The following is a 13264-nucleotide window of genomic DNA, read 5'->3' on the forward strand; positions in this document are numbered from 1 at the left end:
TTTTCCATGACTTTTCCAAAACTTTGTGGGTTTTTCTGTTTTTTTTCAAAACTTTTCCCAGGACTGTAAAATGCCATATTGAAATTCTTTTCCAGGTTTTCCATGACCGTATGAACCCTGTTATTAATTAGCAAATAATATAAATATTACGAGCGTAAACATTAGGTGAGCAGGTTACATTGTAACCCCGTGTCCTAACAACACGCTACATGATGAGATTTGCAGTGATAAGCAATTTGGCTGTTTGCACCAGACGAAACATGACAGAAATTTAAATACAGCTATTCAGAAGCACAGAATATGCACTCACTCATGAAATGGTAAGATTTATAATCTGATTAATTCATATTAAACCTCTTTTTACATTGAACCTACATTTAACATTATTAAATGTAGATGCTGAATCACTGATATGTGTTGGCTTTGAGTCACAGTTCTAAAGTTCAATTTCAAACGGTTTATTTTATTTTCAAGATCTGAGGTCAACCATCCGCTGCTGTTTTCAGTAGTATGGCAGTAATTGTCATGTAAAATGCCATTTAAACCTACATTGTAAGGATTTAACACTGGATGAGGTGTACCTAAGGTGATCATTGTCAGTTTTCTTTTGTTCAGCTGCAAGAAACAGAAGCCATTTCTAATATATCAATTCGAGGAGTTGGTTAGAACAAAAACTCCTTTTAATATGGAAAATATACCTTCTATTGCGTGCCATTGCTTTTATATAGAACTCGATCAGAATCAGCCTTTAGGCTTGATAGTCAGACTTGCTCCTTTTAGTCCTCAATCTGGCAACCTGCGCTTGCATTTGTTTTGTTGATCCAGGAATGCAATACCTAGTTCAACCACTGGGTGTCAAACTTACATACTGCACCTTTAACTTTCATTGTGTGAAAAACCGCAGCATAAACATTACCATAAACATCTGCATTTCTCACAAAAAGAAAAAGTTGGATCAATATAAGAGAGTGAGTGATGCTATTACTTGCAATCATTTGAAAAGAACAACAACTCCGGAATGGTAGTGAATATTATTATTATAATTATTAACATGTTATTAGTACTATTGCATATTTACATGATATTTTAATTTTTCACTTTCAACTTTTCAAATCTCTGATGTCAGAATCAAAATATTTCAAAGCAAAAAGCATTTTGAGATTATTGAATGATTGACAAAGGTTAATTTTCAAAAAGCTAAAAAAAAAAAAAAAAACTACAGCTCTACAAAGCATATTGGTTCAAAAGCGCCCCTATAGACAGATCCCCCCTTTTTAGGGTTACAAAGCATCCACAGCACCTCAAAAGATAAATGATCCTGTCAGGTAAAAGCAACCAACAGTATCAAAACGGAGATCAAGCATGTGGAAAAAGCCCTGAAAGCACAAAAGAGCTGTAAAATAAATGGACAAGATAGAAGAAAACAAAATCAATTTGGGAATATGATAGACACTTGACAGCTTCAAAGAAAGGAATTGAAAAAAAAAGTAGATCTGTTGGAAGGTGGCTTTTTATACCGTGTCCTGGTGTTCCTGCAATCTGTGTCTTTGTATTTTTAATATTGATTTTTAATTCCTTTTAACTACTTGTGAATTTTCTGGGTTGTTGAGAGAATGATGTTGACAGGACTTTCAGCGTACTTGTTTGCGATGCCAAACTAAACGAATGTTGACAGCACCAAAGTGCCTGTAACACAAATCAATAAATAATTGTGGGTAAATTTGTCAACCATGCCCCAAGACAATCAACAAAAATCAAAGAGCTTTCAGAAATACTGGATGTGAGGTATGAAAACAGACTTGTTCTTATGTTCTAGCACTGAAAAGTGACATATCTTTCTCTTTTATGATAGTATAATATAAATATTATGCTATAAATCATAACGTACGTAACTTAAATATGCGGCCACTTTATTAAGTACACCCTTTTAATTGCTTGTTAGTCCAAATATCTAATCAGTCAATCAAACCAGGGGCCGATCTAGAGGGGGGATGGGGGGGCACAGGGGCACCGGCCCCCTTTTAAATCACTTTGGCCCCTGTTGTGCCCCTCTCCTCTAAGTCATTGCTGATTAATATCAAAGCTCGGACATAAAGATGTACTTTAATTCATGTTGAACGCCAGTGATACCTGTTACTTCAGCTGTTTTTCTTGTATGACGAGTGCTTTCATCTCTGTAGATCCACTGGCTTGTTCCAAAACAGGGATTAAAATTGTTACAATGTTGCTTGCCGTGGTTCTCTTTTAAAGAATGTTTTAGAACGAATCAAAATTGATAGTCATATGGTATATCATATCATAAATTAAACATATCATTCATTGATCGGAGCTACAAAGGTTTATTTTCCGCGATTCCGCTCATAGCTGTCATAATTTCGTTGTTTTAAATTACCATTTTTAGCTGTTATGGCAATGGTAAACGTTCACTTCATGGCGAAATCGATAATGGAGGCAAAGACGGGTTCTGTGCTGTCAATTACCCTGCAACATGGATACTTTCTGTTTAAGATTATTGCGCTTTTTATCACTATAAAAAGGTTACAAAACAATTGTGATGGCATATCTGTCAAAATGACTGACATTATTTACCGAAAAACTTCGGTTAACGTGACCTCTATGACAAAAACCTCATCCAAAAAAATCAGCTTTTTTTAAATAGCTGCATCATGCATGACATTTACCATATGATAGCTGTGGATCAGCTGTGAAACACACTTGAACATGTTCTTCACATTCAGAGATTAAGCCAGAATACAGAGTTATTTTAATTTGGCGAACTAAACTATCCAGTTTACGCAAAAACTTTATTAAACAACAAGTGAACTAACTGACGATTTTTTTAATTAAAGGGATAGTTAGCCCAAAATGAAAAATTACTCCACTGTACTCAAGTTTCTTTCCTCTGTTGAACACAAAAGAAGATATTTTGAAGAAAGCTGAAAACCTGTAACCATTGACTTCGTAGGAAAAACAAATAATATATAATAATAAATGGAGGTCAATGGTTACAGGTTTCCAGCTTGTTTTAAAATATTTTGTTTTGTGTTCAACAGAGGAAAGTCAAACATGTTTTGAACAAGTGAAGGTTGAGTAAATGATGACAATTTTTAGTTTTGGGTGCTAAAAATTAACTAACCCCATGTCACAACACTCTCCCCAGTCTCCCATATTTGTTGATGCAATTATTTTCTTTCTCACAGAAACACTGTAGGCAAAATTGTGATTTTCTAAAATCTCTGCTATTTGCAGATGTAAAATTAACCCAATGAAATGATATGATAGGTCTATGTATATATTTATTTATACTGTATTTTTATTAGGACAAAAAAAGTTGACTGGAGTGTTTTAAAACCGTGATTCATCAGTGGATCGCTTGTATGTCAGCTTATAGACAAACCAGCTGATCGACGTGACTTTGAAACACTCCAGTGTCACTGTATTTGTGGTTACACTCAATAAACAGCGGTGAATTTGGTGAACTGATGACCTTCACGGCCAATCACAGTCATTTTTGTTGAGCCCGTGAACACAATCTTTAGAACTCTAGAACTGTGACTCAATAGTAGATCTTAACTGCGTTACAGTTCCATATCACTACGCTACGCTTCAAAGCCTAACAATAGTGAAAAATCAAATCAACAAAACAATAGGTTTTGGATGAGATTTCTAAGCAACTAGTCCTACACACAGAAGCAGTTTAAGGACAAAAACCTAACAAATGTCTTAAAATACCTCTTCCGCTTCACAAATGTGCATTTACTAAAAAGTACATGGCATGTCATCAATTTTAAGTGAGCCTTGCAAATGGACAAAGCTATTGAAAATGATTTAAGCTGTGTTGAAATATTGTATTTTGTTCCCTTGTGCAGTGACTAAGAAGATAAGTCTGTGCAAAAAGTCAAACTGAATTATTAAACAAAATAAAAAGTTACATTTTTTACAGTAATGCAATATCAGTATCAATGCCAAAATTTCTAGATGCCATACAATGAAAATCATAAGCACAGAATTACCATTAATATGCACGCCCTAGGCTTTGTTTGACTGGCCACAACATTTCCTAGTGTGATTACAATAATAATGTTTCCCCCTTATTTGTAAGCTTATTTAAGCTTGTATTAAAAATACAATGTATGTGGGACAATTATTTTAAAAACAGGACCAGCACCAAAAAGCAAAATGCAGGATATACGGATTAAAAACGTATACAGCGCCACACCGAAGAAGCATAAGGATTGTTTACATGTATATTTTGTTAGTTTAGTATATATATTATGAAATTTGCAGTGTATCTTTGTAATAAGGCAACAGACACATGTAAACTTGCTTTATACCACTTCAGTTAAAAGATTGTTAACAAGGCATCTACTCAATTGCTAATTTTGACAAATGAAGTATGATTATTTTCATGATTATGTGCAATTCAGAGCTTCAGGCACTGACATAATCTGCAGAGGGACAGAACAGAGCTTTATTATATTCATATATTCCAAATATGGTAAAAAACTCACTTTTCTTTCTGGGGGTAAGTCCTCTGGTTTTAAATGAATGTATAAAACCATTTCTGATGAAATTTAGAATTTACTCAAGCCATATAGCTACTATATAGATTTCAGAGAACAATTTAACATATTGAATCAATGATACTCAACTATTGGTCTGAGAGTATTCCAGAATCTTCTTATCTACTGGAATTTATAGACCAATAGGAAATTAATTTGGGCCAAAATGCAATATCTACCCTATTTGCATGTGGGTGAAGAAGAAAAGGCTCTGTGATCATCAATCTGAAATGTGTCAAGATGCGCACTGCAATTCCACCCACAGTGCATTGTGTAAAAGACAAATGGGAACATGTAGGTTATGAACCTTTCCCAGGTGCCCTTTAAAATCCTCATGGAGACAGGTCGTCGTGTTACTGCTGAGTTATACGGCACGCGCCTTACTACAAAGCTGCTAAATGACCTTCCCTCTCAGACTGAATACGATTGTTAACGTGTCTTTCGAGAGGTGGAAATTAACATTAAATTACAGCAATGTGAAGATCAGCAGATACTGACTAATGTGTTTAATTAAGATGCTAGAAAGAACCTTCTGTTAACAGATCAACCTTTGACATGTTATTTCCGTCGCTGTGAGTGTGTGGGGAACTTCAGAAACAAAAATGAGTGCCAAGCAACTTTTGATAGAGCGAAAGCAATATGTCAGCTAATGGAATTTGATTTTGTGGGCACTGACAAAACTTTAGATCAATTATTATAGATGAAAAAGTCCAGCAAGGGGATTGCTTCTAGTGCTGGGGATTTCTGAATCATCCCAGTGACTTCCATAAGATTTGTTCTTTCTGTAGATTGTATTGTGTATGTTCATATTAGTGAAATATTTGTCTGGAGAAATGGGTCCATTGTCAATAACGAAGCGCTAATCATCAAAATGCCACTTTTATTGTTGTTGTTATTTGCCAGTGTGGCAAATTCACATGGCAGATTCCTATTGGAATGACTGGGTTTTGCTAAAAATACCATACCATACCATATCATTTTACCATACAGTGGTCAATGTGAGTTTACATTTACTGTAGGCTGATACAAATGTTGAATCATTGAATCACTTTATGAATCGCTGAATCATTAATTACCAAAACAATTCTTAATTCGCTTCGAATAAATATACTAAAATACTGAAAATGCTAATGACAGTAAGCTTTCTCTCCACAAGAGACAATACATCAAATTGATTCATCCATTTTGTTGACTCAGTTGTTCACTTCACAAGCCAGAGATGAAAGAGAAATTTAAAGAAGTTATGTTAAGGTTTTGCCAAGCAACAATCAATGCAACTGCCCTTTTAGGCTGAAGAAAAATGTCACGGAATCACAACTCTGAGCTGCTAATGGCCAAAATGAGTCTTATTATGCCTTCTATTATGAACTTTACATTATATCTTCAAATTACAACAAGCTTTTTCTTCACAAAATCAATAAAGCAGACCATTTTCTTGACTATATGGTCAGCTATGCCCTCCCCAAATGAGAAACATGAGATGAAAAGCCAAATTCAATACATTTCGGCCAATTTTTGTAATGTAATGGTCAATTTGATCGTAACTATAGAATGAGACCAAATGTCTTTTATACTGTATCTATTAAGAATCGATCACTGAATCGCTGAATCATTTGACACCAAAGCTCAATAAGCTTTTACTTCACAAAAGACAATAAAGCTGATTGATTCATTTTCATCCATTTGTCGACTGGACTCACTTACACACTTAAAGTGAGAGCACTAGACATCAGTAAAAAAAGAAGAAATCCCGTGAAATTGTATGTAATTTGCCAAGCAAGGGTCAATGTGACAACCCCAGACAAATATCTTGTTGTAGACAATGAATCACTGAGTCATTTGACCAAAAAGCTCAATAAAGCTCTTTGTCCATAAAAGACAATATAGCAAAATGATACATTTTGCCTACATTTTGTCATCCACACTACCTGACAAAAGTCTTGTCGCCTATCAAAGTTTTAGGAACAACAAATAATAACTTCTAGTTGATCATTTGGTATCAAAAGTGGCTTATTTGAAAAGCAAAGGCCTCTAGATTACACTTATTTCACCAAAATAAAACATGATCATACCTTGATTTTTAATTATTTAATTAGGACAGTAATATCTGACTTTGCTTAGCTGAAATAATGTACAGTATAGAATATAAAGTCATGGTGCAGTGGAAAAAGAATTAATATTGTGTATGACTTCCATGAGCTTGGACAATGGCATCAATACATCTCTGTAATGATAACTTATTAATCAAATAATTTATTAACAGGGTCATCTGGAATGGCAAAGAAAGCATTCTTGCAGGACTCCTAGAGTTCATCAAGATTCTTTGAATTCATCTTCAATGCCTCCTCCTTCATCTTAGCCCAGACATGCTCAATAATGTTCATGTCTGGTGATTGGGCTGGTCAATTCTGGAGCACCTTTGATGTGGAGGCTGAAGTATGAGAACGCTATCCTGCTGAAGAATTTGCCCTCTCCTGTGGTTTGTAATGAAATGGGCGGCAAAAATGTCTTGATACCTCAGGCTGTTGATGTTGCCATCCACTCTACAGATCTCTAGCACACCCCCATACTGAATATAACTCCAAACCATGAGTTTTCCTTCACAAAACTTGACTGATTTCTGTGAGAATCTTGGGTCCTTGCAGGTTCCAATAGGTCGTCTGCAGTATTTGTGATGATATCCCCAGATGATTCACTGGAAAAATCTACCTTCTGCCACTTTTCCAAATGATCAACTAGAAGCAAAGTTATTATTTGTTGCTCTTACACCCGGGATCAAGACTTTTGTCAGGTAGTGTACAGTCACTCACGCACTTCAAAAACAAATGAAATAAGTAAAAATGCAAAATTCTGTGAAATTTAATAAACAATGGTCAATGTAACCACACTTTTAGACTTGAACAAAAGGCTTTTTAGAGTATCTATAATGAGTTACAGAATCTATCATGGAATCCCGGAGTTAATAAATCTCACTAAATTCTGAAAGCTTCCAAACCTGCTACGAAGAAATAGCTTTTAAGCCTAATCAGCTCTTTCTCCACAAAAGACTTTAAAGCAGATGGATTCGTTTTTCATCCATTTTGTGAACTAGACTCACTCATCCAATTCACAAGCAAGGGTAAAACTAAAAAAAAAATATTCCAGGATAATTTTGCCAAGAAATGGTCAATGTGACCACTCGAGACAAATGTCTTTTTGTTTATTTTGAGTCACTGAATCAGTCATTGAATCACTGAGTCATTTGAGGGAAAAGGTCAATGAGCTCTTTCTCCACAAAAGATTGGAGATTGCGTAAGGAGATTGATTTGTTTTTCCTCTATTTTGTCGACAAGAATAAGTCAAGCACTTCCAGTTGAAATCCAAATTTCTGTGAAAATGCATGTCATTTTCTCAAGCAATGGTCAATATGACCTTTTTAGGATGAAGGAAGCATCTTTTTTGTCTATAATGAGAAGCTGAGTCACCTGAACAAAAATCTCACTGACAGATTTTTTTCTCCACAAAACACAAAAAACTGATTAATATATTTTTCCGATCGATTTTGCAAGAGCTCTCCAGTAAAAACAAAAAGGACACTTTAAAATCAGTAGAAGTGTAAGATAACAATGAAGATTTGTTCAAAAACACAATCTCATATATTTAAGATTCATTTATAGTACTAGTAGTATAAACAAACAACATCAGAGGCACATCAAAAACCCACCCCAGCTGACAAAGAACATTTAAAAGTCAATAACTGGTGGGTAAATACCTGTTAATCCCAAGAAAAGGGCCAATCTCATGCTGAAAGTCCAGCAATTACTTCAACGTTAGCTTTTAAGCTGAAGTTAATCTGTCTGATCCTGATATCTCTTAGCCGGAAGGCCTACCTTTTGTCGGATCTCCTCCTCCATTTTGACGGGTGAACCATACTCGGCCACCTGCTTGACTCCTTCACTGGCAAATCCTCCATATTCCCATAACACGTAACTTCTCGTGTGAGACGCTCCAATGAGAGCCGACCAATGATTAGCACGTCCTTTGGGACAGAAAAAACAGTTATAATATGCTAAATTTAACATGCTATGTTATCACTTTAGAAACGAGAGACAGAAATTAAACATTTTAAAGAGTTTATGCAAATAACGGTAGATGGAAACACATTTGCAGAGTTAATTTTGAAGCACCGAAAATTATGACTAATTGTTACTAATTGAAGTCCTGCCTTCTGAAATGCTTGCCTTGCTTATTTACTTTTGATTGCTAGGTTACCATTACCACCGTTAGCTGCTCAACAATTTGATTCAAATGCACCAAATTAAATTTTAATCTTTTCACTTTTTTTTTTTTTTGTACATAGACAAGATTCGCTTCATATTAGGATGGAAACACCACTGTAGACAAAAGCTGAAGAATTTTAGGAAACAATTTTATTGAAAGGGGTGGCACGGTGGCTCAGTGGTTAGCACGATCGCCTGCCTCACTGCAAGAAGGTCGCTGATTTGAGTCCTGGCTGGGCCAGTTGGCATTTCTGTGTGGAGTTTGCATGTTCTTCCCGTGTTGGCGTGGATTTCCTCCAGGTCCTCCGGTTTCCCCCCAGCCCAAGGACATGCGCTATAGGTGAATTGGATTAACTAAATTGGCATTTGTAAGGGCATCTACCGTGTTAAACATTTGATGGATAAGTTGGTGGTTCATTCCGCTGTGGCAACTCCTGATAAATAAAGGGACTAAGCTGAAGGAAAATGAATGAATGAAAGAGTTTATGCAAATAATGGTAGATGGAAACACATTTGCAGAATTAATTTTGAAGCACCGGACATTATACCCAATTTTTACTCATTGCTGTACTTCCTTCTAATATACCTGCCTTGTTTTGTTTACATTTGATTGCTAGGTTACTAATATCACCATCAGCTGCTCAACATCTTGATGAAAATGCATCTAATTCATGTATTTTTTTCATGGGGGGTGGGGGGGCATTTTGTGATTATTGTGACAGGTGTTTTGTGATTATTGTGACAGGAGAATTCATCTCATTGGTAGGTGATTGTTGTTTTGCGTGCAGTGAGCAGCGAAAATAAATAACATCATAGTGGCCAACCTAAATAATATTTGCATTTTTCAAAATGCCAAAGGCAATCAAGCATATTTTCATGTTTTAAAACCACGAGTAAATCCGATAATGAGCCTGATCAAAAGAGATCTTGAAGATCAAACTGTGCGAATGGATCAGGATAGGAGGGGAGAGAAGCAAAGTGATCTCAAGTCAGCCAGAAAACATGACAGAAGACCTAACTGTGAGCTCTACTGAAGGTTAGACAGAGTTAGTAATTTCATTATTTGTTTTTCACTTGGCACATAATAGTGAATTGAATATACGTGAACTGAATATTACTGGATATACATTCTGATTCTGATTCCAATGCCTAATTATTGAATTGTTAACATGAATTAATAAAAAAAAAAAAACATTAAGTGTTCTTTGAAGAGTGTACTCGCATTATGATGCTATTATATTGTCATTCTGGAATTATTTAATGATTGGCATAAAATAGTCTTAAAATGACAATAATATCCATTATCGTAATATATTTTGGTGCAATATATCATACAACAAAAATAGATATCCTGACAGGCCTAATTGTTAGCCAACTTGCTGCAGAGCATTTTGAGTTGACTCAACTTAAATCGAGTCAAGTGCGGTACTTGAGTTGGCTTTTTTTTACAGCATATTATTGCAAATGCAATTCATTGCTTAGCCCTATAAACTATCAGTTAACTGCACTTCTGAAGTAATTGTTTTTTTCTTGTGTGTGTGTGTTGCCCTTCTACTCTTGTCTCTCTACCGTAATTCATCAATGTCTGTTTCCAGAGACCTATTAACTAGCAGCTGTGTGACAACATCCGCACGGCTTCTCTTATCCCACAAAGTATCGTGGCCCCGGCAGTCGTCTTGCCTGCTTGCCAGACAGTAAATAACAGATTGGATCATTGCCGCCACACACATAGGTAACGAAGCAGCTCTCCTGCTGACTGCTATATTAGCAAACCAGCCCTGAGAGCTAAAGCTGTTGAAAAGAAATATTGCTGCCCACCTCTGTCCATGTTCCCACTCTTTCTGCAGTGCATTTTGTTTAAACCTTACAGTATGAGAGCAAAATATATCAAGAATGTGTTTTCACAGCTCTTAAACAGTATTTTTGTTAGTCTATACATCAAGTGTGTATAAAGATCGTCAAATACACATATCTGTAGAGGTTTTATTTCCCAAACCGCATCAAAACATGCAAACTTTGCTACAGATCTGCCATATTTCAATAGTATAGCAAATTTCAAATGTTAAAAAATAATTAATGTTTGAACAAAATATGATTCGATAATATTAATAACATTTACAACATAATAACAATATAATTATCTTTTTTTTTAATTGTTAGTATAACAGAGGCCAGCTAGCTAAGTGCTATGCAGGTAAACCTCACTCCTCTGACCTCTAAAAGGTGCTCTGGCGACAGACGTTAGAGGCCACAGTTTTAAGCCTCCTTGTTAGAGCAACCGACTACATTACAAAGAATCGCCAGGTCGATCCCAGCTCAGAATGGGTGCAATAGGACTGGTGGGTTAAACGTGAGGGCTCGTCCAGGGTGGGAGTGAGGTTTAGGTGGGTGAGTGTAACAGAGGCAAGCTATGCAGGTAAACCTCACTCCTCTGACCTCAAAAGGTGTTCTAGCGACAGACGCTAGAGGCCATGGTCTTTAGCCTCCTAATTAGAGCAAACGATTTCCATACAAAGATCTGCCAGTTCCATCCTAGCTCAAAATGAGATGGGTGCAGTAGGACCGGTGGGTTACATTGGTTTCGTTATTTATTTTTAAATCAGTTTTCCTTGTCTGTTTTTGTCATGTTTTTGCAATAGATCCACCTCGTCTCGATATGTTTCATATTAATTTTATTTTAGCCCCTTCAACTTACAACCAACTGAAACATTTTTTTCTATTTTTAGTCGATTTATTACTTGCTTTGTCCTTTTTATTTTGAAAATAACTTTTTTTGACATATTTTTTTTCATATTCAGTTTTAATACACTTGCTGAAATATTAGTATTGATGTTCATTATTTATATTTATATTTATACCTTGCTTTAATTTGTAATTATTTCAGTTTATTTAAAAAAATCTAATTCCTTTAACTAAAATAACAATTAAAATGAATGCCTTGAAAACAAACTGAAATTAAAATTTTTTTAAATTAGGCAGAAATGTTTTCGATTTCCTCTTCATATGAATAATAAACAATTTATTTATTAATGTTTCATTTTAGTTAACAACAACAAAGATTGATTTATAGCTAAAATACAACAAAAATAATTGCCAAACAAATGTTTTACACCTCACAACTCTAACAAAAAACAACTAATATTTTAAATCCTAAAATATTCATATATCATCAAATACAAGCTAACATATCACAAAGACGTTGCTCTTACTTGGGTAATCTTTGGGATGCAGCTTCTCCGACCAGTTTCCATAGAAAGTCACTCTATACTTGGCTGTTCCACAAGCACAGCACTCCTGAGCAGGTTTTTCAGTAATCGCAACGGGATCTATAAAGCAAACAGACATTCAGGTAATAGTCATTTCGCTTCATTAGTACAGTGCTCATTTTAGCTTTCCATTTTTCATTCTTTTGGTGGTGGCAATTCAATCTTGCTTTCACCTTTTCTTCAACCATGTGATTTTTGTCACCTCTATCCATACACACATGCACTTATATAACCACCAAACATGCATAGACACAATCATCAATGCATATTTTATGTAGAAACATCAAAAGCAGATGCCAGGAGGGAAAACAACAGATTTTATAGATGTAAAAAACTCGATCACAGGGATGTGCATGAGAAGCTTTAAAATTACCTTTCTCGCACAATCTTTTGGTAAGCGAGCCCTCGTCTTGGAAGAAAATGATTCTTCGCTGCACAACACTGGCCCTGTAATGAAGACAGTACAATGTTCATCCAACTATTGTTGCCTTTTATCTGTCTCTCATATGTAGTTGGGAGAATTTGTGCTTTCTGTACCACAGCTATTGCATTCAAAACTGTAGTATAGTGGGAAGAGACGATGCATCTTTGAACAGTGCATTGTTACATTTGCATAATGATACTATCTAAGAGCGTATTTTCAGCTTGGCTTTTAAAATGGAGCCATATAAGCCCTATTTACAGCTGGTGTTAAGATGCCTTTTGGTCTACAGGATGACAAATGGAGGAGGGAGACACATCTTAAAGGGATAGTTCAACCAAAAATGAAAATATGTCTTATTTATCCTCCACTTGTTTCAAACCAGAGTATCTATGTTCTGTTGAACACAAAGAAAGATAATGAAAGAATGAAGCTAGCCATTGACTTACATAGTATTTTTGTTCCTATTATATATCTTGCTGCCCCCCACCTAACATTCTTCAGAATAACTTGCTTGTGTTCAACATGAAGAATACATTCAATTTAAAACCACTTGAGGATGAGTAAATGATGAAAAATGTTCTTTTTTTTGGTGATCTATGTCTTTAAATGCACTGGTTCAACAAGTTAAATTCTTATCTGATGTCTACATATTAGTCGGTACAGTAAATGGCTTTGAGTAAGTTAAAAAATTCTCCATAAAGGGTTTTGTATGCTCATTTATAACCAGAGAAATTACTTCTAGAATGCAAAGCT

At 35.4% G+C, this 13264-nt stretch overlaps 1 protein-coding gene across 2 annotated transcripts in view; it reads right to left on the reverse strand.

Moving 5' to 3' along the window:
- The window catches only part of spon1b (spondin 1b), a 155043-nt gene that overhangs the window by 108069 nt on the left and 33710 nt on the right, over window positions 1-13264 (reverse strand). For both annotated transcript variants that reach the window (XM_056451615.1, XM_056451614.1), the window contains exons 4-6: window positions 12461-12534; window positions 12031-12147; window positions 8432-8580 (exon numbers count right to left, since the gene is read on the reverse strand). In XM_056451615.1, the coding sequence (XP_056307590.1) occupies window positions 8432-8580; window positions 12031-12147; window positions 12461-12534 (340 nt within the window). The remainder of the gene's footprint in view (window positions 1-8431; window positions 8581-12030; window positions 12148-12460; window positions 12535-13264) is intronic.

Source organism: Danio aesculapii, chromosome 25, assembly GCF_903798145.1.
Source record: "Danio aesculapii chromosome 25, fDanAes4.1, whole genome shotgun sequence".
Classification (NCBI taxonomy): domain Eukaryota; kingdom Metazoa; phylum Chordata; class Actinopteri; order Cypriniformes; family Danionidae; genus Danio; species Danio aesculapii.